This window comes from Dendrobates tinctorius, unplaced genomic scaffold, assembly GCF_039654945.1.
Source record: "Dendrobates tinctorius isolate UK_male_01 unplaced genomic scaffold, ASM3965494v1 ptg000014l, whole genome shotgun sequence".
Taxonomy (NCBI): Eukaryota; Metazoa; Chordata; class Amphibia; order Anura; family Dendrobatidae; genus Dendrobates; species Dendrobates tinctorius.
The window spans coordinates 2738709-2764635 of NW_027361682.1; the positions used below are offsets into that span (position 1 = coordinate 2738709).

At 43.9% G+C, this 25927-nt stretch overlaps 1 protein-coding gene across 1 annotated transcript in view; it reads left to right on the forward strand.

The window, feature by feature from the left end:
• Window positions 1-17788, forward strand: part of LOC141073618 (uncharacterized) — a 295600-nt gene extending 277812 nt beyond the window's left edge. The window contains exons 9-10 of the mRNA XM_073560964.1: window positions 6038-6049; window positions 14746-17788. Of these exons, the coding sequence (XP_073417065.1) occupies window positions 6038-6049; window positions 14746-15606 (873 nt within the window). The 3' untranslated portion in view covers window positions 15607-17788. The remainder of the gene's footprint in view (window positions 1-6037; window positions 6050-14745) is intronic.
• The last annotated feature ends 8139 nt before the right edge of the window (window positions 17789-25927 follow it).

The following is a 25927-nucleotide window of genomic DNA, read 5'->3' on the forward strand; positions in this document are numbered from 1 at the left end:
ACATCTCATCTTGGGTTGTTCGTGGTTCTGTAGAATCTTCTACCATCATTGTATCTCGGACAACTTGTAGGAGTGTGTCCGTATCTTCCGCGGAAAAGAGATCTTTCTTCTGGACGAGCTGCCGAGGAGCATTTGCCGGAGTCAAGATCGGAGTGGTCCGACACCTCTCCTTCCTCAGAACTCTGTTCCAGCTCCCATCTGGGCCTCTTAGGACGCGGGGACTGTGCCGGTACAAGTGCTTTGACTGTGGACTGCACTTCCTCTTGTATCACAGATCCCATATTGTCCAGGAGAGAGGACTGCTCCTGTCTTAGGAGTCCTGATATGCAGTCCTCAACTTTTTTGTATGTCCTGACGGGAGCCTGGCCGAGCATAGGGGGCATAGGTTACTAGGTTTCTTCCTGGTGGTCGACGTGGATTGTTTGGGTGCCTCCTTGGCCTGCAAAATATATATAGGAAAGAGGGTCCTGTGTGTCTGTGTATGGAAACCTGTAAGGGGCCCTCTTAACCCCCTTTACTCACATGGTCCGGATCTGGCCCTAGGGGCTGGACGGCTACCACCTTCCATCTCTACTGAGTCAGTGTGCTGTCTGTCAGTGTGTCTTAAGTAGTCGCCTTACCCAGCTTCAAGACATCTGATTCGTCCTACTTCCGAGCCCAGATGCTGCTGCGCATGCTGTTGTGAGTTCCCCTTCTGGACTCCCTCTGGTGGTGATGGGAGGTGGTGCGGCTGGTTTGATCGGTGGAGATCTGCCACCTGAGAATGAGGATGATGATTGGATTTCAGGATTCTCAGATTGGATTTAAGACAGCCGACGCCCTATTCAGTTGCTGGTGATTCCTTCTGGCTTGTCAGCTCTTGGTTTTCAGCTCTGTTCCAGTCATCTAAAGCTAAGTTTTTCTGCTAATGTTCACACTTGATTTTGTTGGTCTATTCAGTTTTTTGTGAGGTCTGCCAGCCCCGGCTGGGGGCTGAGCTGAATTTCCACTCTTATTTATCAGTATTTTGCCAATTGGCTGTTTGTCCCTTACTAGTTCGGTCTCTTTTTGCTCTGTCTCAGAATATTTCAGAGTGCTGATATAGTGGGAGAAGTCTAGTGACTTCAGGGTTATTTTTGCTATCAGAAGTGTTGGACATTATTTTGTAGGGTTTTTTGCAGGTTGCAGATAGTGTCTTCCCCTTTCCTTTCCTGTCTAGTTAGTTTGGGCCCCATCATTTGCTCAGCCTATTTTCCTGCCTGTGTTTGTGCCGTCATCTTGTTTCACCGTCAATACATGTGTGGGGGCTATCTATTCCTTTGGGGTCTGCTCTGGGGCAGTTCTCCCTTTTCTTGCTTTAGGCTTATGTAGTCCTCTGGCCGTGACGAGGCGTCTAGGTTCATCGTAGGCACACTCCACGGCTACTGCTAGTTGTGTGGTAAGATCAGGGATCTGCAATCTGTATAGTTACGAACCTCTCTGGTTTTCTGTGGCTTAGCTTGTTTGCTTTTTTTCTCCTCAGCGACCCATTCATAACAGAATCACCAGCCATACCGCAGATTCTAGGGTACTCAAAAGCAGGAAAGAATTGTAAAAAATAAAAGTGTCAATTTTTTTTTTTTTTTTTTTAATATGTATATTTTTTCCTCTTTCTCTGGGGCCGTAGGAGGATTTTTTTTTTTTTTTTTTTTTCAAATGGAGATTAAGCAATTGTCTGATCGTGTGGAGCAGCTCACTGCTGAAGTGCGGGGAATTTCCGCCTATCTCGCTCATTCACATGCTGCTGAACCAAGGATCCCTACTCCTGATGTGTTTTTTGGGGATAGGTTTAAATTTTTTGAATTTTAAGAATTGTAAATTATTTCTTGCCTTGAAGCCTAATTCATCGGGGAGCTTTGCGCAGCAGGTTAAAATTGTCATCTCTTTGCTGCGCGGTGATCCCCAGGATTGGGCGTTTTCTTTGACACCTGAAGATCCTATTCTGACTAATGTGGATGCATTTTTTGAAGCCTTGGGGTTGTTGTATGATGAACCTAATGCTATTGATCAAGCTGAGAATGCCCTATTGGCATTGAAACAGGGTCAGGAATCTGCAGAGTTATACGGTCAAAAATTCCGAAAGTGGGCGGTCCTTACTACCTGGAATGATGGTGTCTTGGCAGCTCTTTCGGAAGGGTTTGTCAGAAACCGTAAAAGAAGATACTATGGTGGGATTTCCTGTTCCCTCTGGTCTTGACGATTCTATGTCATTAGCCATTCAAATTGATCGGCATTTACGTGAACGCAAAATTACACGAGAGGAGTTGCCACCTTTTGGACAAATGTCTGAACCTATGCAATGTGAGAGTTTTGTCTAGGGCGCAACGTCAGGAGTTTAGAAGGCGTAATAAGCTGTGTTTTTTCCTGTGGAGACGTCTCTCATATTATTTCTGTCTGCACAAAGCAAGAGAAACATTTTACACACACATTTGCTGTGGGCAGTATACAACCTAAGTTTCTTTTGTCAATTACACTGATCTGCTCCTTATCCACATTTTCCATGAAGGCTTTTGTGGATTCAGGAGCAGCGTTGAATCTGATGGATTTGGACTTTGCTAAACGTTGTGGTTTTTCCATGACGCCTCTGCGGACGCCTATTCCTTTGAGGGGTATTGATGCTACTCCTTTGGCGGAGAATAAACCTCAGTTTTGGACCCAGGTGACGATGCGGGTTGCCCCAGACCACCAAGAAAATTGTGAATTTTTGGTGCTGCATAATTTGCATGATACTATTGTTCTGGGTTTTCCGTGGTTGCAAACTCATAATCCAGTTTTGGATTGGAAATCTGGGTCTGTGGTGAGTTGGGGTTGTCAGTGTGTTCTTAGGGACGCTCCTGTTTTCTCCACCTCTCCTCAGTCTCATGATATTCCTGATTATCTAGCCGATTTTTCTGATGTATTTAGTGAGAGCAAGTCTGCGTCTTTGCCTCCTCATAGGAGTTATGACTGTGCAATTGAGTTGATGCCTGGGTTTAAATTTCCCAAGGGTCGGCTTTTCAACTTATCAGTACCCGAACATGATGCTATGCCATCCTATATTAATGAGTCATTGGAGAAGGGTCACATTAGACCATCCTCGTCACCTTTAGGTGCTGGGTTTTTTTTTGTGGCCAAGAAAGATGGGTCATTATTAAGACCGTGTATTGATTACACAGGTCAACGAAAAAAAATTTTTTTTCTGGTGTCCAAAATATTTTAATGAATTTGGGGTATTTTTGGGGTGCTGATTCTGAATATGTCATCAGTTTTGCCAGATTGGCTCAAGTTTTTGAGATTTTTGGTATCTTATTTATAGCACTTGTTAGTAAATGCGACGCATCATCTCATTAATTTCTTTGGATTAGTACTTGAACTGAGCAGTTCTCAATATAGTTTTGTGTTAATTAGTGTTCTAAAAGTTTGTTCATAGCTTGATTTTTGCACTAACTTTATGTTGTTGTCTGTTTTCCAGTGAAAAGCATGAACTCATCATGAAGAAGTTGTCTTAACGATCCAGACTCATTCTGTTACATTTGTGGTGAATATACACTGCCAAAACATAGAAGAAACATAACAGACTTCGTAAAAAAAGTGTATTTTGCCTATTTTGGGGTTATGCTTGGGGACCAAGACAAGTTTTGGGCACCACACATAGTGTGCAAAGCATGTATCGAATTATTACGAAAATGGAGCAAAGGACAAAGAAAAAGCTTCAAATTTGGTGTTCCAATGGTGTGGAGAGAGCCAAAAAATCATCATGATGACTGTTATTTCTGTGCAGTGCAAGTGCAAGGATTCAATAAGCATAAGAAACGAAAATGGGAGTAACATGGAATCTGCAAGAAGGCCTGTCCCTCATTGTGAAGATGTGCCTGTACCTGTGTTTACCATAAATAACAGTCATCATGATGATTTTTTGGCTCTCTCCACACCATTGGAACACCAAATTTGAAGCTTTTTCTTTGTCCTTTGCTCCATTTTCGTAATAATTCGATACATGCTTTGCACACTATGTGTGGTGCCCAAAACTTGTCTTGGTCCCCAAGCATAACCCCAAAATAGGCAAAATACACTTTTTTTACGAAGTCTGTTATGTTTCTTCTATGTTTTGGCAGTGTGTATTCACCACAAATGTAACAGAATGAGTCTGGATCGTTAAGACAACTTCTTCTTGATGAGTTCATGCTTTTCACTGGAAAACAGACAACAACATAAAGTTAGTGCAAAAATCAAGCTATGAACAAACTTTTAGAACACTAATTAACACAAAACTATATTGAGAACTGCTCAGTTCAAGTACTAATCCAAAGAAATTAATGAGATGATGCGTCGCATTTACCAACAAGTGCTATAAATAAGATACCAAAAATCTCAAAAACTTGAGCCAATCTGGCAAAACTGATGACATATTCAGAATCAGCACCCCAAAAATACCCTAAATTCGATGAAATATCTTTGGCACCAAAAATGCTGTTGACCAGTGTTATCGTTCCCCTAAAAAGATGACTGTTAAATATCAGTACCCGTTGCCTCTGATGTCTGATTTATTCTCCAGAGTTAAGAGTGCCTGCTGGTTTACTAAGCTTGACCTCAGGGGGGCGTATAATCTTATTCGCATGAAGCACGGGGATGAATGGAAGACGGCGTTTAATACTCCGGAGGGACATTTTGAGTACCTGGTGATGCCTTTTGGGCTCACTAATGCCCCTTCTGTCTTCCAGTCCTTTATGAATGATATTTTCCATGACTTTGTGGATAAGTTTTTCATCATCTATCTGGATGATATTTTGACCTTTTCTAGTGATTGGGATTCTCATGTGGAACACGTCCGGACTGTGTTCCGGATTTTGAGAGAGAATTCCCTGTTAAGGGATCGAAATGCCTCTTTGGTGTACAGAGGATTTCATTTTTGGGATTTATCTTCTCTCCATCGACTGTTGAAATGGACCCGGCCAAGGTACAGGCCATTTATGATTGGGTTCAGCATACTTCTTTGAAGGCCCTCCAGAAGTTTTCGGGTTTTGCTAATTTCTATCGTAAATTTATAGCTAATTTTTCTGGTATTGTCAAACAACTGACTGATCTGACCAAGAAGGGCGCTGATGTGCTGAATTGGTCTCCTGAGGCTATCTCAGCATTTCAGGAGCTTAAGCAGAGATTTTCTTCAGCTCCAGTTTTACGGCAACCTGATGTCTCACTTCCATTTCAGGTGGAGGTAGATGCTTCTGAGATTGGTGCAGGAGCTGATTTGTCCCAAAAAGACCCTGTGACTTCTAAGATGAATCCCTGTGCCGCCTTTTCTCGAAAGTTCTCCCCATCTGAACGCAACTATGATATGGGGAATCGGGAATTGTTGGCCATGAAGTGGGCATTTGAGGAGTGGAGACATTGGTTGGAGGGAGCTAGACATCAAGTTGTGGTCCTAACCGATCACAAGAATTTGATTTATTTGGAGTCGGCCAAATGCTTGAATCCTAGACAGGCTAGATGGGCCTTGTTTTTCACGCGTTTTAATTTTGTGGTCTCTTTTCTTCCGGGCACTAAGAATGTTAAGGCAGACGCCCTTTCTAGGAATTTCTTTGCTGATTCTCTTAGTGTGACCGAGCCTACTTCCATCCTAGGTGAGGGGGTAGTTCTTTCTGCCATTTCGCCAGATTTGAGACCCACCCTGGAGGAATTTCAGGAGGATAAACCTGAGCGTTGCCCTATGGGAAAATTGTATGTTCCTGACCAGTGGAGAAAGAGAGTGATGTCTGAAATTCATTGCTCCGCATTGCCTGGTCATCCAGGTATTTTTGGTACCAGAGATTTAGTGAGTCGGTCCTTTTGGTGGCCTGCCTTATCTCGTGATGTCAGGAATTTTGTACAGTCCTGTGGGAATTGTTCTCGGTCTAAACCCTGTTCTCGTTCTAGTGGGTTGCTGATGCCCTTGCCGGTGCCCAAGAGGCCATGGACCCATATCTCAATGGATTTTATTTCTGATCTTCCTGTCTCTCAGAGAATGACTGTTATCTGGGTGATTTGCGATAGATTTTCGAAGATGGTCCATCTTGTACCACTCCCAAAGTTGCTATCTTCTGCTGAGTTGCTGCCCTTGTTTTTACAACAGGTGGTTCGGTTATATGGGATTCCTGAGAACATTGTGTCTGACAGAGGAGTCCAGTTTGTTTCCAGATTCTGGAGAGCCTTTTGTTCCAATCTGGGAATTCAGTTATCCTCCTTCGTGTTTCATCCCCAGACCAATGGGCAGACTGAGAGAACAAACCAGACCTTGGAGTCTTATTTGAGATGTTTTATATCTGCTTATCAGGATGATTGGGTCTCATTTTTGCCCTTGGCCAAATTTGCGCTGAACAATAGAGCTAGTTCTGCCACTTTGTCACCCTTTTTCTGTAATTTTGCGTTTCATCCTCGGTTCTCTTCAGGGCAAGTGGAATCTTCGTCCTGCCCAGGTGTGGACACTGTGGTTAAGAGAATGCAGCAGATATGGGACCAAGTGGTGGATAATCTGTCACTTTCTCAGGAAAAGGCCCAGCGATTTTTCCAACCGGCACAGGACCATTGGTCCGCGGTTTAAAGTGGGTGATATGGCTTGGTTGTCGTCTAAGAATATTCCTATGAAGGTTGCATCTCCTAAATTTAAGCAAAGATTTATTGGTCCTTATAAGACTTTGGAAATTCTTAATCCTGTTTCGTTTCGATTGGCTCTTCCAGTTACGTTCAAGATCCATAACGTATTTCACAAATCTCTGTTGAAGAGGTTTGTTGAGCCAGTGGTTCCTATGGCAGCACCTCCTGACCCTGTGTTGGTCGAAGGCAATGTGGAATATGAGGTAGAGAAAACTTTTTGGATTCTCGTTTGGTTAGACGGAGACTCCAGTATTTGGTCAAATGGAAGGGTTATGGTCAGGAGGATAATTCTTGGGTCTCTGCCTCCGAAATTCATGCAAATAGATTGGTTCATGCTTTTCACCGGGACCATCCTGATCGGCCTGGTGGCGTGGATGAGGGTTCGGTGACCCCTCATCAAGGGGGGGTACTGTTGTGAGTTCATTCTCACCAGTTGTGAGTTCCCCTTCTGGACTCCCTCTTGATGGTGACGGGAGGTGGTGCAGCTGGTTTGATCGGTGGAGATCTGCCACCTGAGAATGAGGATGATGATTGGATTTCAGGATTCTCAGATTGGGTTTAAGACAGCCGACGCCCTATTCAGTTGCTGGTGATTCCTTCTGGCTTGTCAGCTCTTGGTTTTCAGCTCTGTTCCAGTCATCTAAAGCTAAGTTTTTCTGCTAATGTTCACACTTGATTTTGTTGGTCTATTCAGTTTTTTGTGTGGTCTGCCAGCCCCGGCTGGTGGCTGAGCTGAATTTCCACTCTTATTTATCAGTATTTTGCCAATTGGCTGTTTTGTCCCTTACTAGTTCGGTCTCTTTTTGCTCTGTCTCAGAATATTTCAGATCGCTGATATAGTGGGAGAAGTCTAGTGACTTCAGGGTTATTTTTGCTATCAGAAGTGTTGGACATTATTTTGTAGGGTTTTTTTGCAGGTTGCAGATAGTGTCTTCCCCTTTCCTTTCCTGTCTAGTTAGTTTGGGCCCCATCATTTGCTCAGCCTATTTTCCTGCCTGTGTTTGTGCCTTCATCTTGTTTCACCGTCAATACATGTGTGGGGGCTATCTATTCCTTTGGCGTCTGCTCTGGGGCAGTTAGTTTTCCCTTTTCTTGCTTTTCTTGACTAGGCATCTAGGTTCATCGTAGGCACGCTCCACGGCTACTTCTAGTTGTGTGGTAAGATCAGGGATCTGCAATCTGCATATAGTTACCAACCACTCTGTTTTCCGTCGCTTAGCTTGTTTGCTTTTTTCTCCACGGTGACCCATTCATAACAGCACGCTCCCAGTGCGCCGAATTGCGTGGGTCTGCATCCCCGCCTTTCCCGACGCCCCTCCATGTACAGGGTGCCGGAACCCTTGCGCCGCCAGCACCGGTGGGATCCATAATTTGCCCAACCGCGTTGCGCTGGGCGCCGCCATGTTTTCTTGGCGACGCCCCCCTCGAAGCGGCGCGCCGGAAATCCAGGACACTAGGCGCCGGCGTCCTGGAGCAGCAGCTGCCACGGCGCAGAGCCCTCTGAGGGTATGCGATCCGACGGGGAGCAGCCAGATCGACCCCAGCACTGAGGGACCTTTGGAGAGGGCATCGCTTGTCCCGGGAGCTCCTGCTCCACCGGGTCCCGACTCTTCACGCCGGCCTAACAGGTACACGCACCGCTGTGCTCCTCTGCGTCTGACAGGAAAAACACTGAAGGGTGTTGGTTTGGAGGGGCTATTTAACCTCTTCTGTGTACCTGGATAAGAAGGACAACCTCCTGGTGGTGCTGTCAGGTGGGACATCCTGAAAAACCCTGCTGTGGTGTTCACAATCCTCTTGAAATAGGATAAGCTGGATGGCAAAACAAGTGCTAGTAATATCCCAAAAGTAATAGGAATGAAAAAATAACTTTTAACCATGCCAAAGGAGTTGAAAAGTCTTGAGTGAGGAAAAGAAGGGCTCTATTCTGGCTTTACTAGCGTTATACAGTGAGTGTTATGCTGCCTCCATCCTTAAAATTTCTAAGATGGCAGTTCATAACAACAAGGTCAAACAGCAGACATTGGGGACAACAAAGGTACAGACCGGCAGAGGGCGAAAACGACTCCACTGACCAGGATGACCGCCATATTTTTCAAATATCACTCGGCAACCGCAGGATGACATTGTGACCTACAAAAGGAATGGCAAATGGCAGCTAGGGTGAAGTGCATGGCAAGAAAAGTTCATAATAGACTCCTAGAGGCAGGGCTCAAGTCATGCAAAGCTAGAGAAAAGCCTTTCATCAATGAGCAACAAAGGATAGCCAGGCTGAAGTTTGCCAAAGACCATAAGGATTGGACCATATGGGACTGGAGTAAGGTAATCTTCTCTAATAAGTCTAATTTTCAGCTTTGCCCAACACCTGGTTGTCTTATGGTGAGACAGACAGAGACTTGGAGAAGCGTACAAGCCACAGTGTCTTGCACCCACTGTCCAATTTGGTGGAGGATCGGTGATGATCTGTGGATGCTTCAGCAAGGCTGGAATTGGGCAGGTTAATCTTGTGTAGGATGTATGAATCAAGCTGCTTTCAAGGTTGTCCTGGAAAAACAGTTGATTCCTTCTGCTCAGGCAATGTTCCACAACTCTGAGGACTGTTTTTTCCTGCAGGACAATGATTGACCTAGCTGTGTGGCATGGCGCAATGTGTGGATGAAGGACCACATCAAATCCCTATCATGGCCTGCCCAATCTCCAGCCCTGAACCCCATTGAAAACCTCTGGAATGTAATCAAGAGGAAGATGGATAGTCACAAGCCATCATACAAAGAAGAACTGCTTAAATTTTTGTACCAAGAGTGGCATAAGGTCACCCAAAAGCAGTGTGAAAGACTGGTGGAAAGCATGCCAAGACGCATGAAAGTTGTGATTAAAAATCATGGTTATTCCACAAAACATTGGTTTCTGAACTCTTCCTGAGAGAAAACATTAGTATTGTTTCTAAATGATTAAGAACTTGTTTTCTTAGCATTATTTGAGGTCTGCAAGAACTGCATTTTTTTATTTTGACCATTTCTCATTTTCTGAAAATAAATACAAAATTTAGTGCTTGAAAATTCGAAGACCTGTCAGTAGTTTATGGAATAAAATAGCGATTTACAGTATACACAAAAAGATACCTATAAAGAGAAAAATCAGACAAACTGAAAATTTTGCAGTGGTCTCTTAATTTTTGCCAGAGCTGTATCTGAAGAAATCAGCCAGGAAGGTAAAGCTTTGGTGTAAATGGGACTTCCAAATGGACAATGACCCAAAGCATTCGGCTAGAATTGTAATAAAGTGGCTTAAGGATAACAAAGTCATTGTTTTGGTGTGGCCATCACAAAGCCCTGATCTCAATCCAATTGAAAATTTATGGGCAAAGCTGAAAATGCAAGTGCGAGCAATGCGACCTACAAACCTGGTTCACTTACACCAGTTTTGTCAGAAGTAATGGGCCCAAATTCCGACCAACTATTGTGAGAAGCTTGTGGAAGGATATCGCAAACATTTGATCCAAGTCGTTCAGTTTAAGAGCAATGGTACCAAACACTAATGAAATGTTTGCAAACTTTTGACTTTGCAGTAAGTAAAAAAATGCTCTAAAACCTTCTCTCTCTCATTATTCTGGCATTAGGCAAATATTAATAATTATGGTAATCCTAATTGACCTAAAATGGGAAAGGTTTATTCTGATTTCATGTCAGATATTGAGAAAAACATGCATGTGTGTGTGTCTTTTTATATAGTGTATGTAAACTTCTGGTATCAACTGTATGTATAATGTGAGTGACTCATTGTGCCTCATCCCCAGCAGTGTCTACTGCTATATTTGCTCTGTTTCTGAGTCACTCCCAGATAAAGATGGACGAACCTGAACTGCCTGCATCAGCCTATGCCTGTTGGTGCTAATAACAGTGAGAGCTTGCGGCTGCCAATGGCAATCTTCATCAGCCGGCACCTACGCTGTAAATAGAAAAAAAAAAACCCGTAGAGTTGCACTGTATTTTTGATAACCAGCCAGGAAAAACTGACAACTGCGGGTTGCAACCTTCAGATGTCGGCGTTATAAACACTGGTTATCAAGAATAGAGGGGTTCCTATGTTTTTTTAAAATTTATTTAAATTTTAAAAAAAAGTGTGGAGTGCCTCCATTTTTGACAACCAGCCAAGCTAAAGCAGGCAGCTGGGGCTGTTATTCTCAGGCTGGTAAGGGGCCATGGATATTGTGTGTGTTAGAGACTCAGACAAGACTGCGTGCCAGTGGTATCTCACCTCACATGCTGCCGCCTTTAGCTTCAGCTCTGAATTGGGAAGAATTTCTCTGGAGCTGGAGGGGAGTTTTTACTCGCACTGTGAAGTCTCCTAGTGTAAAACAGCTGATGCTGTGATCATCGTGACTGTGAAGCTGCAGCTCCTTTATTTTTGTCCAGAATTGGCATTTTTTCATCCCAGATTTTCCAAAGAAGTTTCAAATAAGTTCAAATAAGTGGTTTATGAAGGTCTTAGTAGCTTTTTAGTTTATTAGGATCTTTGAAAAGGCATTAATTCAACTCTGCAGAGCTCAAAGAAATACAACCATCTCAGTGTGCGTCCTAGCCACACCCACTTGCAATGGTTTTTTTTTTTTAGCAGTCATTGATATGAGTAAGCGAGTGTTAGACAAGTTGAACATGTATATATTTAAAACATTTATTAAATTTCATTTAAAACACCGAGAAGAAAATCCAGTGCAGTAAAAATTCCGATATAGGGAAGTACTTCTGGATAACCTACAATGCTGTAGATCCAAACTACTGTGATATCTAAAACCTAAACCGGATAGTACATTGGGTATGGAAAGTATTCAGCACGCTTTAAGTTTTTCATGCTTTGTTGCATTGCAGCCGTTTAGCAAATTCAAAAAAGTTAATTTTTTTCTCATTAATGTACACTCTTCACACCATCTTGACTGAAAAAAAAAACCAAATGTAGAAATTTTTGCAAATTTATTCAAGAAAAAAACAAAATATCACATGGTCTTAAGTATTCAGACCCTTTGCCCAGACACTCATATTTAAGTCACATGCTGTCCATTTCCTTGTGATCCTCCTTCAGATGGTTCTGCGCCTTCACTGGAGTCCAGCTGTGTTTAATTAAACTGATAGGACTTGATTTATAAAGGCACACACCAATCTATATAAGACCTCACAGCTCACAGTGCATGTCAGACCAAATGAGATTCATGAGGTCAAAGGAACTGGCCAAGGAGCTCAGCGACAGAATTATGGTAAGGCACAGATCTGGCCAAGGTTACAAAAGAATTTCTGCAGTGCTCAAGGTTCCTAAGAGCACAGTGGCCTCCATAATCCTTTAAATGAAAAAAGTTGGTGACCACCAAAAGTTTTCCTAGACCTGGCTGTCCAGCCAAACTGAGCAATTGTGGGAGAAGAGCCTTGTTGAGAGGTAAAGAAGAACCCCAAGATCACTGTGGCTGAGCTCCACAGATGCAGTAGGGAGATGGGAGAAAGTTCCACAAAGTCAACTATCACTGCAGCCCTCCACCAGTCAGGCCTTTATGGCAAAGTGGCCCGATGGAAGTCTCTCCTCAGTGCAAAACATATGAAAGCCCACATAGAGTTTGCTAAAGAAGCACATGAAGGACTCCCAGACTATGAGAAGTAAGATTCTCTGGTCTGATGAGAAGAGTGCTAGACCTTTTTGGTAATAATTCTAAGTGGTGTGTGTGGCGAAAACCAGGCACTTCTCATCACCTGCCCAATACTATCCCAACAGTGAAACATTGTGGCAGCATCATATTATGGGGGTGTTTTTCATCTGCAGGGACAGGACGACTGATTGCCATTGTAGGAAGCATGACTGTGGCCAAGTACAGAGATATCCTGAATGAAAACCTCTTCCAGAGTGCTCTGGACCTCAGACTTGGCAGAAGGTTCACCTACCAACAAGACAATGACCCTGAGCACACAGCTAAAATAACAAAGGAGTGGCTTCAGAACAAATCTATGACCATTTTTGACTGGCCAAATCGGAGCCCTGACCTAAACCCAATTGAGCATCTTTGGAGAGACCTGAAAATGGCTGTCCACCAACGTTCACCATCCAACCTGGTGGAACTGGAGAGGATCTGCAAGGAAGAATGGCAGAGGATCCCCAAATTCAGGTGTGGAAAACTTGTTACATCATTCCCAAGACTAATGGCTGTACTAGCTCGAAAGGGTTCTTCTACTCAATGCTGAGCAAAGGGTTTGAATAATTATGACCATGTGACCAGTTTTGTTTTGTTTTTATAAATTTGCAAAGATTTCTACTTTTTGTTTTTTTCAGTCAAGATGGGGTGCAGAGTGTACATTAATGAGAAATGAACTTTTTTGAATTTACCAAATGGCTGCAATGAAAGAGTGAAAAATTTAAAGGGGTCTGAATACTTTCCGTACCCACTGTATATTTGGGTGACCTACCGCTAACATACACAATTAATCAATAGTGTAGATCGTTCCAAGATAATTTGATATATGAATCCAAAAAACCTGCAGATAGTGTTTCTAGGTCCGAGATACTGAGTGGTAGAAAAGTCCCAGGCAACACCAAAATAATAACCTGTGGAACCCTAGATTAATACCTAGGCTGGTACTGCGAAGCTGCAGAGCGTGGCATCCCCGTTCAATGGTGGTTCTCATGGTTTCTCCTTATTGGGGGGACCCCTGTAATATATAACGGAACAAATTGATAAGTTTTATCATTCAATGCTTGTCCTTCTTAGATGGACTGCCTCATTGCCTCAACGTGTTTCCTCATCTTGTAGGTTCATCAGTAGGCTATATTTTCAATGCCGAAACATCTAGTCACAGGCCCATTTTGGTGACACCGGAAAAGACTAGGAACTACAGCTCTTCATAAGCACATTAAGCAACACAAACTAGTCATTTGGGGAAAGCACATTGGCCTGCTATTATTAGCAACATTCTCAATTTATCGTCCTACACTTGTATTTTTGGTAACCAGGCAGCATCCCTAAATAGTAACTTGTTGGTGTCCTCATTTGCATCATACTCCTGCTCCTCTCTTTCTATCTCACTTTCAGGCCTCCATCCCTGAGTGTGTGACAATGATACAGGTGTACTCTCCCTGTCATCCTCTTGTGCCAAACAACTCCAGCCCGGTCAAGTTCTTGTTGGTGCTGTCATTAATTTACGAGTTGGTGAACCCTACAGAATTATGAGATATGGTGGTGTGTTCTCAGCCTTGCTGGAAGATGCCATTATTTCTTGCGGAAAGGGGTGTCTGGTCTGTGCTCACATGGGTAGGATTACATCGGCACTCTTTCTTCCTCTTGGCATTAAGCTTGAATGTGCTCTGCACCATAGAGCACCAACTATGGTCACGTACTGTACATGTCTGTCATTGCTCGCTATGCAAAGGTTTTCAATGGCAGCGATGCAGTCGTGCAACCAGATCCAAGGGTAAGAAAAAATGAGCCTATATATTGCAGTTACTCAAAATTAATAGTACATGTAAATTACATAGGGTACTTGGATGAGACTATTAAGACATTATTATTTGTATAAGGTGGTCTCATTACAGCTCCTTTCTATGAGTCTTCTCTGAACATGTAACTGGAACATATTCATGACACCGTGAAACATGAACTGAAAAGATGGCTATAATAGAGTCGTGAAAATTTCTGGTCTATTGTCTTAGTCTGTCAATAATTGAATTGTATTACAGTTTGCATGAAAATACCTTAAAGTATATAATAATATAAATAGTAATATAATTCCAATGGAAAGTTACTCACAAATAACAAAATCATTTTTATTCTTGCTAGATGACCATACCAGGAGATCAGAGGGATGTATATTCTCAGATTTTTCAGCAGATAATCTCTGTATCAAACCCGATACTTGTGAAGAACACGTCATTATACCAGATACACCTCAAGACCTTGTCAGAAAAAAACTGTCATCTGATCCTTTTCAGCAGGTTCTTTTTTCTGCTTCATCAAAGACAAATATGCTAAACCAAAGTCACAGAAGGGCTGATGAACATGAAATAGCTGACATAGAGGATAAACCATTTTCATGTTCAGAATGTGGGAAATGTTTTAATACTAAATCAAGACTTGTTACACATGAGAGAACTCACATAGGGGAGAAACCATTTTCCTGTTCAGAATGTGACAAATGTTTTAATCGGAAAACACATCTTGATGCACATTTCAAAATTCACACAGGAGAGAAGCCATTTTCATGTTCAGAATGTGACAAATGTTTTACAATGAAGTCATGTCTTGTAACACATCAGAGAATTCACACAGGGGAGAAACCATTTCCATGTTCAGAATGTGGGAAATGTTTTAATCGGAAAGCAAATCTTGTTGCACATCTGAAAAATCACACAGGGGATAAGAGATTTTCATGTTCCGAATGTGGAAAACGTTATAATAAGAAATCCGTACTTTTAAAACATCAAAAAATTCACACAGGGGAGAAGCCATTTTCTTGTTCAGAATGTGGGAAATGTTTTACAGATAAATTTAATCTTGTTACACATCAGAGAATTCACACAGGGGAGAAGCCATTTTCTTGTTCAGAATGTGGAGAATGTTTTACATATAAATTTAGTCTTGTTGCACATCAAATAAGTCACACAGGGCAGAAACCATTTTTATGTGCAAAATGTGGGAAATATTACAGTACTAAATCAAAACTTGTTGCACATGAGAGAATTCACGAAGGGGCAAAGCCATTTTCATGTTCAGAATGTGGGAAAGGTTTTACAACTAAATCATGTCTTGTTAGACATCAGAAAATACACACAGGGGAGAAGCCATTTTCATGTTCAGAATGTGGGAAATGTTTTAATCGGAAAACAAATCTTGTTGCACATCTGAAAAATCATACAGGTGAGAAGCCATTTTCATGTGCAGAATGTGGGAAATGTTATATTGAGAAATACTTACTTGTTCGACATCAGAAAACTCACACAGGAAAGTAGGCATTTTCTTCTTTTTTTTTCAAATTCAAAGTTTTATTTATTTTGTAACAGCATAAGGGTAAGTGTCCACGTTCCGGATTGGCAGCGCTTTGAACGCAGCGGATACCCGCCCAAAGCGCTGCTGGCGTTTGTACGTGCGGTGATTGCTCATGTATTTATTGAACCCATGCGGAATCATCGCATCCTATTCATAGAATGGTGCTATTTATCTTGCGGAGACTAAGCGCCTCCGCAAGATAAATAGACATGCTGTCTATAAAGACACACCGCATGTGCGTATACGCCGAGATGCCGGAGGTGACCGTGCACACACAGTGGAGATGAGATGTCATAAAATCCTCTCCACTATGCTGTAACGTCTGGCCGCTGCGGCTGTATGCAGAGTCCAATCCGCAGCAAATCCTGACTGTGGAAACATACCCTAATATAACAACAGAAAATCAAATCCTGGAACAGGAAGAGCAGAAAAAAGGCATATATGGACTTCACTACATAAAGCATATGAATAAAGAGGGATAATCATGGTACAAATATCATGAATCCAATGTAGTATATGGATAAGCATTACACTTAAAGGATGGGAAATAAGGAGAAGAAAAACCCAAATTGAGGGGATCCATGGGTATTCATTGCTTTTTAGATTAGTTAGATTGGATTACAATCAGGGTGTAAGTATGTAGATTGAGGGGAAAGTATTCCTCAATTTGTTGGTGTATGGGTTTGCAAAGAAGGGACAAACTATAAGGTATCTTAGGATAGTTTGGTAGAGTGGAAAATAAAGGATTGTTTCCCAGTGATCCAGTTTAGTAGCAGTTGTAATAGGCTCTTCTTGTGTTGGGACTTTTCCATAGCATGAGTTCTAGCCATTTCTACAAACCATTCTTCTAAAGAAGAGGGGTCTACTGATTTCCAATTATGTGGTTTTGTATTGGCTGCCTAAGGATTCTGGACGACTGTTCAGTGAAGAGTAACCCTGTTGAAGTTGTATGTATTCAAAATTGACGCATCCTATGAGGACAGTTACCTAGGATAGTAGAAAGGGATAAGAGCGTACCAAATGGATCTACTCGGTTTATACATAAGGACATCTTTTTGTAGTTGGCTAGGAAGGAATTTGCGGAAGCGTCAGGTGGAAACCTAGAGTGTTCATTTATCAACCAAAACACCCCTCTCACTTGGTGTGTGTGTGTATATATAGTCTTCAGTGTCTGCCTGACCCTATATGATACTGAAATATTATGTGCCATAAGGAGCCAAGTCCATGGAAAAGAGGATGACAACACCTAGCAAATATCTTGTGCAATGCAAACCAAAAGTATTGACTTAAAGGGGTGTGAAGGTGTCCGAAATTCATTAACAGATGCTGTGACCCAAAATACTTGCCCCCCCCCACCCTTGGCATTCCCCCAGGTCATAAAGAGCAATCATTGTTTTCCTTTAATTAACTCCAGGAACAAGCCACTTAAAGCTCTGTCTAGCAACTAGCTCAGGGGTGTGAACTCTCGTGCAGCTACAAGCCAACTAGCTTCCTTTGTTTGATTCAGGCGGACATCGTGGCACCACAGGTCACCGCAAGGCTCTGAGGTATTGAATCTGGAAAATGACCTATAATAACAGAATGCAATATCTCTGAAACTAGCCGAGCACATAATCGTTGTCGACATTCCTTTCCCCACATGCCAAGCCATTTAGCCACATCCAGAACCCTGCGTTAAGCATAACTACCAGGAGTTAAATACAGGAGCCGTATTTGGTCTCCCTGTACAGATAAAATCCAGCAGAACCGCCGACCCATTTGGAGCTACGGGCGGAAAGTTATGAGCCATCCACAGTTCTGCCTGGAAAATCATACTCCCAGATATGGGAGGAGGAAAGCAGCCCAGCCCAGGGGTGGGCACAGTGGGAGGGAGCAGCCTAGGAAATAAGTTGCAGCTCCTCATTTTGAGCTGAGTTCTTCTACTGGCAGGAGGTCCGTTATCTGACGCGGCCAAGGAAACCATGTAACTAAGGTATGGACCTGTGATCCATCAGCACCTCCCTGTGGTCACATGCTATATAACACAGTAATTGTAACCTATCTGTACCCTACCCTACATTCCTGACTGTAAACTTGTGTATTTGTTCTTGTATATATACCTGTATTTTTCTAGTGCGCCTTTTCAGCGATTAAATATAAAATTAATCTTGGGCTGCTCTTTTATCTTGATTCACGAATCCCCACATCCGCCTGCTCGACTCGTTATAGTATACTTTACTCCCAGGGTTGGTTTCTGACCCGATATAACCCTGTTGTCGGACGGGGCTTGTATATTGACCGAGGAACTGGTGGCAGTGGTACTGTGTTAAAGAGGAACTCAGTGATGGCCAGAAGGTTTATATATATGTCCCCAGCCTGGACTGAGGGAGCACCTCAATATCTCGTACCTATAAGGGAATCCTTTCCGGCGACTATTTGCAATTCCCTGACTGACCTGGGGCAAGTGGTGGCGCCAATAGCATCCCTGCTGGGTCCTTCTCTCCCTTCCCCAGAGGCGAGCGAAGTTGACACACCCCTTCCCCTGTGTGATCTGTCACAAGGGATATTCTCATTTCCAAGATCCTATCCCAATATGTAGTAGGTGTAATAATATTAGCAAATACCTCCAATTAGACATGTATAGTTTTTCTGATTCGTTATGTCTCTTTCCTCATGTGCAGGCATTGCAGGACCTTAGGTATCCATGTTTATGGCCACTGATATAGTGACAGTTAGTTGCTAGTGGCCGTAACCATGGATACTTAAGGTCCTGCAATGCCTGCACGTGAAGTGACAGTGAAAAAAACTACTACATTTTTAATTGGAGGTATTTGGTAATATTATTACACCTACTACATATTGGGATATGATCTTGGAGATGGGAATGCAATGCAACAAATCGAGGATCGTTGCACGGGCTGATGCTAGATAATATCGATGGATTCTTGGACGGCTTGATGACCAAACAAAACATCTAGAACGACGTTGAATTTGAACCCAAAAAGAGGACGGTGTATATATCAGGATGGATTTCAGCAGGTAAAGCATCCTATGTAGACTGTCATCTTTAGAACATTGACTCTGCCACATTAAGAGAATTCTCTCCGGTTCTAGGTGTTAAGATCCAACTCCAACCGGGAAAAAGAAAATTGAAAGTTGAGAGAGAACAGCCTCGAGATCTGAGAGAACATCAATGCACAGATAGTTGATATTGTTATTTTGGGGCCATTTCATGGGGAAGTTGGACTTCAAAGTGTTCACTGATTGGGGTAGAAAGACATTCAATACTTAATCACTTGTCAATGTTTATCTTGAAGTGTGACCATTTCTCGAAACACATCAGTTCAATTTAATCAAAGAGGAAACAAATATATGTGGATTGGTAATATAGATCAGGAGATCAACAGCAAATGATGATCATTTGTAGTCTCTCTCTGCAATATTGATTTCATGTTTATCAGTCATGGGGCATATGGCTGCACAAAAGATTTTCCATAATTGGTATATAGAGTAGGAGGGATAAATAACAGCCTTTATTTATGCAAAAAAAAGGGTCTGATAATGAACCATTAATTTTTAGTCTGATGATCAGTGCGTGATACAGAGCAAGTATTATAGATATAAATATTGGCCCTAGACCAATATGGTCCAGAGTTTGTGAGAGGGAGGGCCAACAAATTCTGTTAAAAACCTTTTCGGCATCCAAAGCCAGAATGATGAAAAGAGTTTTATGTAAGTGTGCATAATTAATGATGTCAAACATTTTGAGGGTGTTGTCACATGCTTCTCTGCCCGCAGCAAAGTCCACCTAGTCAGGGTGAATTAAGCCTGGAAGATAGGGGTTCAATCTATTTGCAAGTAATTTAACTTACATATTCAAGCCAAAATTTAAATGGGAAATTTCATGGTAGCATTGCAAGATTTGGGATCTATTTCCAGTTTACGAATAACTGTAATATGTGTGGTTATGAAGTGACATGGGAATGTGATGGAATCTGAGATGGAGTTAAAAGCTTTTATCACCAGGGGGTTAGTTGTTCGGAAAAGTATTTATAAAATTTACAGAAAATATGGGAAGCAAGGTGTGCCACAGTCCGCGCTCCTGAGGAAGGTGCCAGGAAGGGCGCCGAAACGCGTAGGAAGGAATAAAGAAGTACTTTGTTACAACATCTTGCATCCCAGGTGATTTTGTGGACTCAGCAGCGCGGACTGTGGCACACCTTGCTTCCCATATTTTCTGGCAGTTTTTCCACGTTGGAGTGGTCGGTGGAAGTCCTGCAGCAGCTGATACTGTGTTATGTCTTCAAGCCAGTTGTGGGTCACACAACTGGAATAGGTGAGTGGAACTGCATTACACCACTCACATTGTAGTGTCACTAGTGATAGGGCACTATTGCGCCTCTTGTTCCCCCACCCTTTTTGTATTTATAAAATTTAGACATGAGACCATCTAGGCTTGGACTTTTGTTTCCGGGTAGTCCTATTGATATTAGCAGTTCTTGGGGAGTGACGGGGTCTTCTAGATATTTTACTGGCTCATCTGACAACTGTTGAAAAGGAGATCACATTATAGTGGGGGATTCTGAACCAGAGGGTGTGGTAGGTAAGTTATATAATTTGGAATATTATTATGAAAGGAATTAGTATTCTCTATGGTAGTATTTTCTAAAGAATCTATTGAATGTTTGATACAAGGAATCTGGTTATGAGCCTTTTTGGACTTCAGGGCTCTGGCTAACATCATCCCAGGTTTGTTTCTGAATTCATAGAATTTGTTATAGCCCAGTTGAAATAAGCACCTATGGTAGATGTCTAGCAATTTTTTAGCTTCCATTCTGTCCTAAGGGTTGTGAAAAGTGCCTGTAGATTGTTTCTAGCTTAGTGGCATTCTGGAGTGCTGTTTTTAAGCCTATGCTCTGTTCCTTTTAATTCTAGCGCCATGTTTGATGAGCACCCTCCCTTAGGGCACATTTAAGAGCTTCCAATTTATTTACAGTGGCTGTATCTTCGGATGAAGGATCTGCACTATAATTATGTAATTTTGAATGTCAAATGGGCATAGTGTATCTAATAGTAAAGACTCACGGAGCAGGCAGGACACAGGGCTTGTGTAATAAGGCACTTATGGCTAACACTGGTTGGAAGGTGTTCAAGTGTGAATTAGTAAATGTACCACAGTGTGGTTCTGGGGTTGGAGTGGTAGTTAAAGAAGGATGTAGCTGTTAGTCACCCCATGAGGCAAGAATAGACCACTGTGCTGGTGAGTGTGGTTGATAGACGAATGGAGATGCGGACCAGGTCAGGATTTCCTGATCTCTAATGTGAGATGTACTGAAGCCACTGATGTGGGATATAGGTAATTGCAGAGGAGAGGCCTATGGGAAACCCATGAGTGGTCAATTCCCTGTCAGGGACACATGCCCCTATTAATATGGATGGAGCCCTCTGTAACCTGTGCCTCCCGGTTGTGACTGAGGCTCAGTGACGCTGACTGTGAAGAGGTGAGCCCCTGTGTTTCTAATGGCAAGAGAAGCCTTCCATGAGGCAAACCCGACACCTCAGCAATGATGTCAGCCCTTCTCGATGATGATGGTTCCATGGCGCTGTACATGAGACGGGGTTACATACAACTTACAGTAAACAAACTAACAATCACAGACTGATATAGAGGGGAGAGAGGACCCTGCCCTTTCGGGCTTACATGCTACGGGATGGTGGGTGAAGGAGACAGTAGGCTGGGGGGTTGCAGCAGCTCTAGTGATGGTGAGGCAGTAGCTCCAATAGTGGCGAGGAGGCAGCGGGGATCATTGCAGGCTGTAGGCTTTCCTGAAGAGGTGGGTTTTCAGGTTCCGTCTGAAGGATCCGAGTGTGGTTGATAGCCGGATGTGTTGGGGCAGGGAATTCCATAGGATAGGGGCTATTTGGGAGAAGTCTTGGAGGCGGTGGGGTGAGGAGCGAATAAGAGTGGAGGAGAGAAGGAGGTCTTGGGAGGACCGGAGATTAGTTCAGAGATGTATGGAGGAGACAGGTTGTAGATGGCCTTGAAGGTCAGTATAAGTAATTTGAATTGGATATGCTGAGGAAATAGGAGCCAGTGAAGAGATTTGCAGAGGTGAGAAGCAGAGGAGTAGCGAGGAGAAAGATGAATTAGTCGGGCGGCAGAGTTGAGGATAGACTGGAGAGGTGCAAGGGTGTTAGCAGGGAGGCCACAGAAAAGGATGTTGCAATAGTCGAGGCGGGAGATGATGAGGGCATGCACAAGTAGTTTAGTAGAATCAGGGTTGAGGAAGGGACGGATTCTGGAAATATTTTTGAGCTGGAGGCGACAGGAGGTGGAGAGAGCTTGGATGTGCGGTTTGAAGGACAGGGCAGAGTCAAGGGTTACTCCGAGGCAGCGGACCTCCGGTACGGGGGAAAGCGTGATGTTATCAATTGTTATAGAATGGTTAGTTCAGATTTGTCCACATTGCGTTTGAGGAAGCGAGAGGAGAAGAAGGTGAAGGAGGAGATGATGAAGTTGAGATGTGAGGACTGGAAGCAATGTGAGCTGACGTGCAGTAAAAGCTCGAGGGTTGCTGTACCTGCGTTGCTCCCGGCATGGGGTGGGAGCCATCTTGTAATGGTGTTACTCTACCCGCCATCACCACAGTGACGGTCTGCTGAGGATATTGGACGATGGTGAGATCAGAGAGTCTCTCCACAAGGGTGTTTGACAGGGGAACTCAGAGGATGACTCACCAGGTCCCTCCATCACGGCAGTGGTAGAGACATGGTGGGCATCGGAGTCCAGCAGCATCTGATGAGTGTTAGAAAAACTTCAGTGACCTTGGGAGGGGAAGGTTCCCTCGTTGAGGAATGGGTCCTTGTCTTGTTAGTGGTGTTTTTACCCATGTTGGGTAGTGGATGTCCGTGATCAAGTGAAAAATCTTGAGGAGCTCAGTGATGAGCATCTTCACTCTGTCATGGCTAGCCATGCTTCCCTGCCCTCGACATTCTCTTTTTTTGTTTTATTGACAAAATGTAAAAGAAAAAAAGTTACAGTAAAATTTTCAAAAGAAAGGGTAACAATTTAGAGAAGTATAATTTTTTTAAAAAGTGTACACAATTACCTTTGACCATTTTGTTTTTGAAAACTAGTATCCAAATAATACTCGTATATATAAACAATGTGTATAATATACAACTGCAGCTCAAAAAGGCGGTCCAGTGATGCTTTTTTCCATCCTATTGCACATTGACAATGGATACATGCTGCAATACATGATCAGGACTGTTGCTCAGGTAATCATCCAATGCTCAGCTTGTTCCATCCAATTTGTAGGATGACCTGCTGGTTTGATGTGACCAGTGGGGTTCATAGAAATTATGGGGTCTCAAATTAAAGGTCTGAATTGAAAACTTTCAAATGCTTCAAGCCCCGAAACACAACAGCTATTTAGAGTGGTAATGAACACTATAATTCACAACTTTTAAAGGCAGAAATGACCGTATAGTATTTGTCACACAAAAGTGGTTATGTTCTTCAACAACTATGATATATCTTCCATGGCGTAGACATTGTATGACAAACTACACACTCGGTTCAGGTGATGCAAGATAATTGTAAAGCTCGCGCCCAGACTGGATTTTGCGAGCGTGGGATTGTGGCACCACTGTGCCACAAACCAGACTATCCTGGAAGGGGTGTGACTAAGCAGCCACCTTGGTGTTCGCTGGAGCCTCTGATGGTGACTTCAGACTTGTGCAGCAGGTAGCTGCCAGGTACCACTAGATGGTGGTGTCTGGCTGTGGCAGCTGATCCCACTGAGGGAGTGAACACAAATAGCAGGTGCGAGCAAGTACAGACGGGCACGACTGGTATTGTGGCAGGCACAGCTGACACTGACGGGTGCGGCTGGCACTTGGCAGCAGGCGGGCACGGCTAGCGGGACTGGAACTGGTTCAGGTAGGACAGGAACATAGGCAGGTAGACATGGGATAAGGGAACAGGTAGGAGCCAGTACAGACTAAAGTAACAAGAATCACAGGGAGCGGGAGCAGAGGAGAACCGCAGGGTGCCGTGTAGAGCAGAAGCGCGGGATGCAGAGCAGACCCGCAAGGTGCGCAGCAGGGTAAAGAGCAGAATCACAAGGTGCGCAGCAGGGCAACGAGCAGAGCCACAGGTTGCGGAGCAAAGAGCAGGACCGTAGGTTGTGGAGCAAAGAGTAGGAGTGAACACAAGGAAACAGCGGGATAGGGAAGGCTACAAACAGGAATACGAACGGAAACAGATATAGTATACAGTACCCCCCTTTAAACCCCCTCTTCAAGCCGGCCAGGCTGATCTGCAGAAGAAGTCTAGGACCACACACAGTCCAGCACACCACGACATCCTTGGGGTAGAATGAGGCAGGTGTGATTTTAGGAATCCCGGAATGCCAAGTCCCTCTGCCCGACAAGGTCAGCTCCCACTACTGGAGATCCAATGACGTGAACCTCCTCCAGGTTGATGGAAAGCAGAAACTTGAAAGTTTCCATTTTGACCTCTACATCAACCGGCCACCTGGAAACAGAAGGCGCCCTCACTGGGACCAACTTCTGCCCATTATCCCGAGAAAACTGGACTTTTTCCTCCTGGTTGGTGGGAAGCAGAGATGCAAAAACTTCCGTTTCATCATCTTTAACCGGCCACATAGAAGCTGAAAGTACCCTCGCAGGATACATCTTCTGCCCATTATCCAAAGAAAAATTTCCTAGACGCAGGAATGTTCCTGGGAACTGGACACTGGTATAGTCATTGGAGATGTGTGGAGAGAATGCCACCACTTCACTTTCTTTTGAGACGTCAGCACACCTTAACTCGACGACTAGCAGACCATACGAAGACAGTGACGACACTGCTGACTTAGACGTATGGGAACCAGACACCTCTCGTGACTGGGTTGTTCCAAACAAAGCATCTTGCCGGGTCTCCAAACCAGAACGGACAGTAGAGTACTTGGCTTTGGATGACCCATGGGCCTACCAGACAGCATGTGGAAAATGAACTTCTTTGTGTATAATGCCCCCAAGTTTGAGCTGTAGTTGTTCCTGAAGAACTAGACAGCTCTTGAGAAGGGCTCATCCATCACCAAACATTCATCAGATTCTGGACCTGAAGAACAAAGATCACACACCGACTCTTATGGCTGGCGGCTTTGTTACACCAAAGCTCCCAGAAGGCAATGAAAGTCATAGATATTGGTCGAGACGAGGTACTCTCGCCAAGGGCAGACCCTCCTAATGGCTCAAGGTTCTGGAGTATAAGCTTAGGGCAGGAACCGTCTGGATGTCTCACACCACAGTGACACCGCATTTCCCCCTCATGACTGGATTCAGGCTGCTGCTCTGCCAGCCCACACTTATCAGCCTTCTTGGGATTTGCTCGGGTAGCTGTTTTTGCAGGTTTAGGAACAGGTGGGTTTTGGACGGTCGTGGTCGGACGTGTGACGGTGTACCCACAGGTCTCCCTCGTCTAGTTTGTATCTGGAAGCTTGGAGAGGAAGACTTTGCTGGAGATGCAGAAATAGGCATATCAAAGACCTTACAGAAGGCCACCAGGAAGGTTCGAGGTGATGGGATCCCCTGCTTCCAGAGGGGGTTGAGTCACTCCAAAGCATCTTCTACTAGGTAGGACATTAGGAATCCCACCTTTATCCGATCAGTGGCGAAATAGGGAGCAAACTCTTCGGACTATCACAAGCGCTGCTCCAAAATCATATGGCACTGCTTTGGCTCCCCACTGAACCTAGGCGGATCCGCCGGGATGGATGACGGTTGAGTAACTACATTAGAAGGGACTATGATTGTGGGAGGTGCAGTGAAGGTCCAGATTTCAGATCGGGTAAATTATCCAGTTGCTCATGCTGGCAGGCAAAAAGTTCATCACGTTCCGAGAGCGAAGGACCATGGAACTCAGTGGGGACCATGGCCTGAGCAAACTAACACTCGCGCCTAGACTGGATGGCGCGAGTGTGGGATTGTGGCTCCACTGTGCCAAACACTGGACTACCCTGGAAGGGGCGTGACTAAGCAGCTACGTTGGTGTTCACTCAAGCCTCTGATGGTGAGGTCAGGCTTGTGTGGCAGGTAGCTGCCAAGTACCACTCCAGGGCGGTGTCTGGCTGTGGCAGCTGATCTGATTAGGGAACAGGTAGGAGCCAGTACAGACTAAAGAGACTAAAGGGTCAGGAACCGCAGGAGCAGAGCAGAACCGCAGGATGTGGGGAAAAGCAGAACCGCAGGGTGCACAGCAGAGCAGAACCGCAAGGTGCCCAGCAGGGCAAA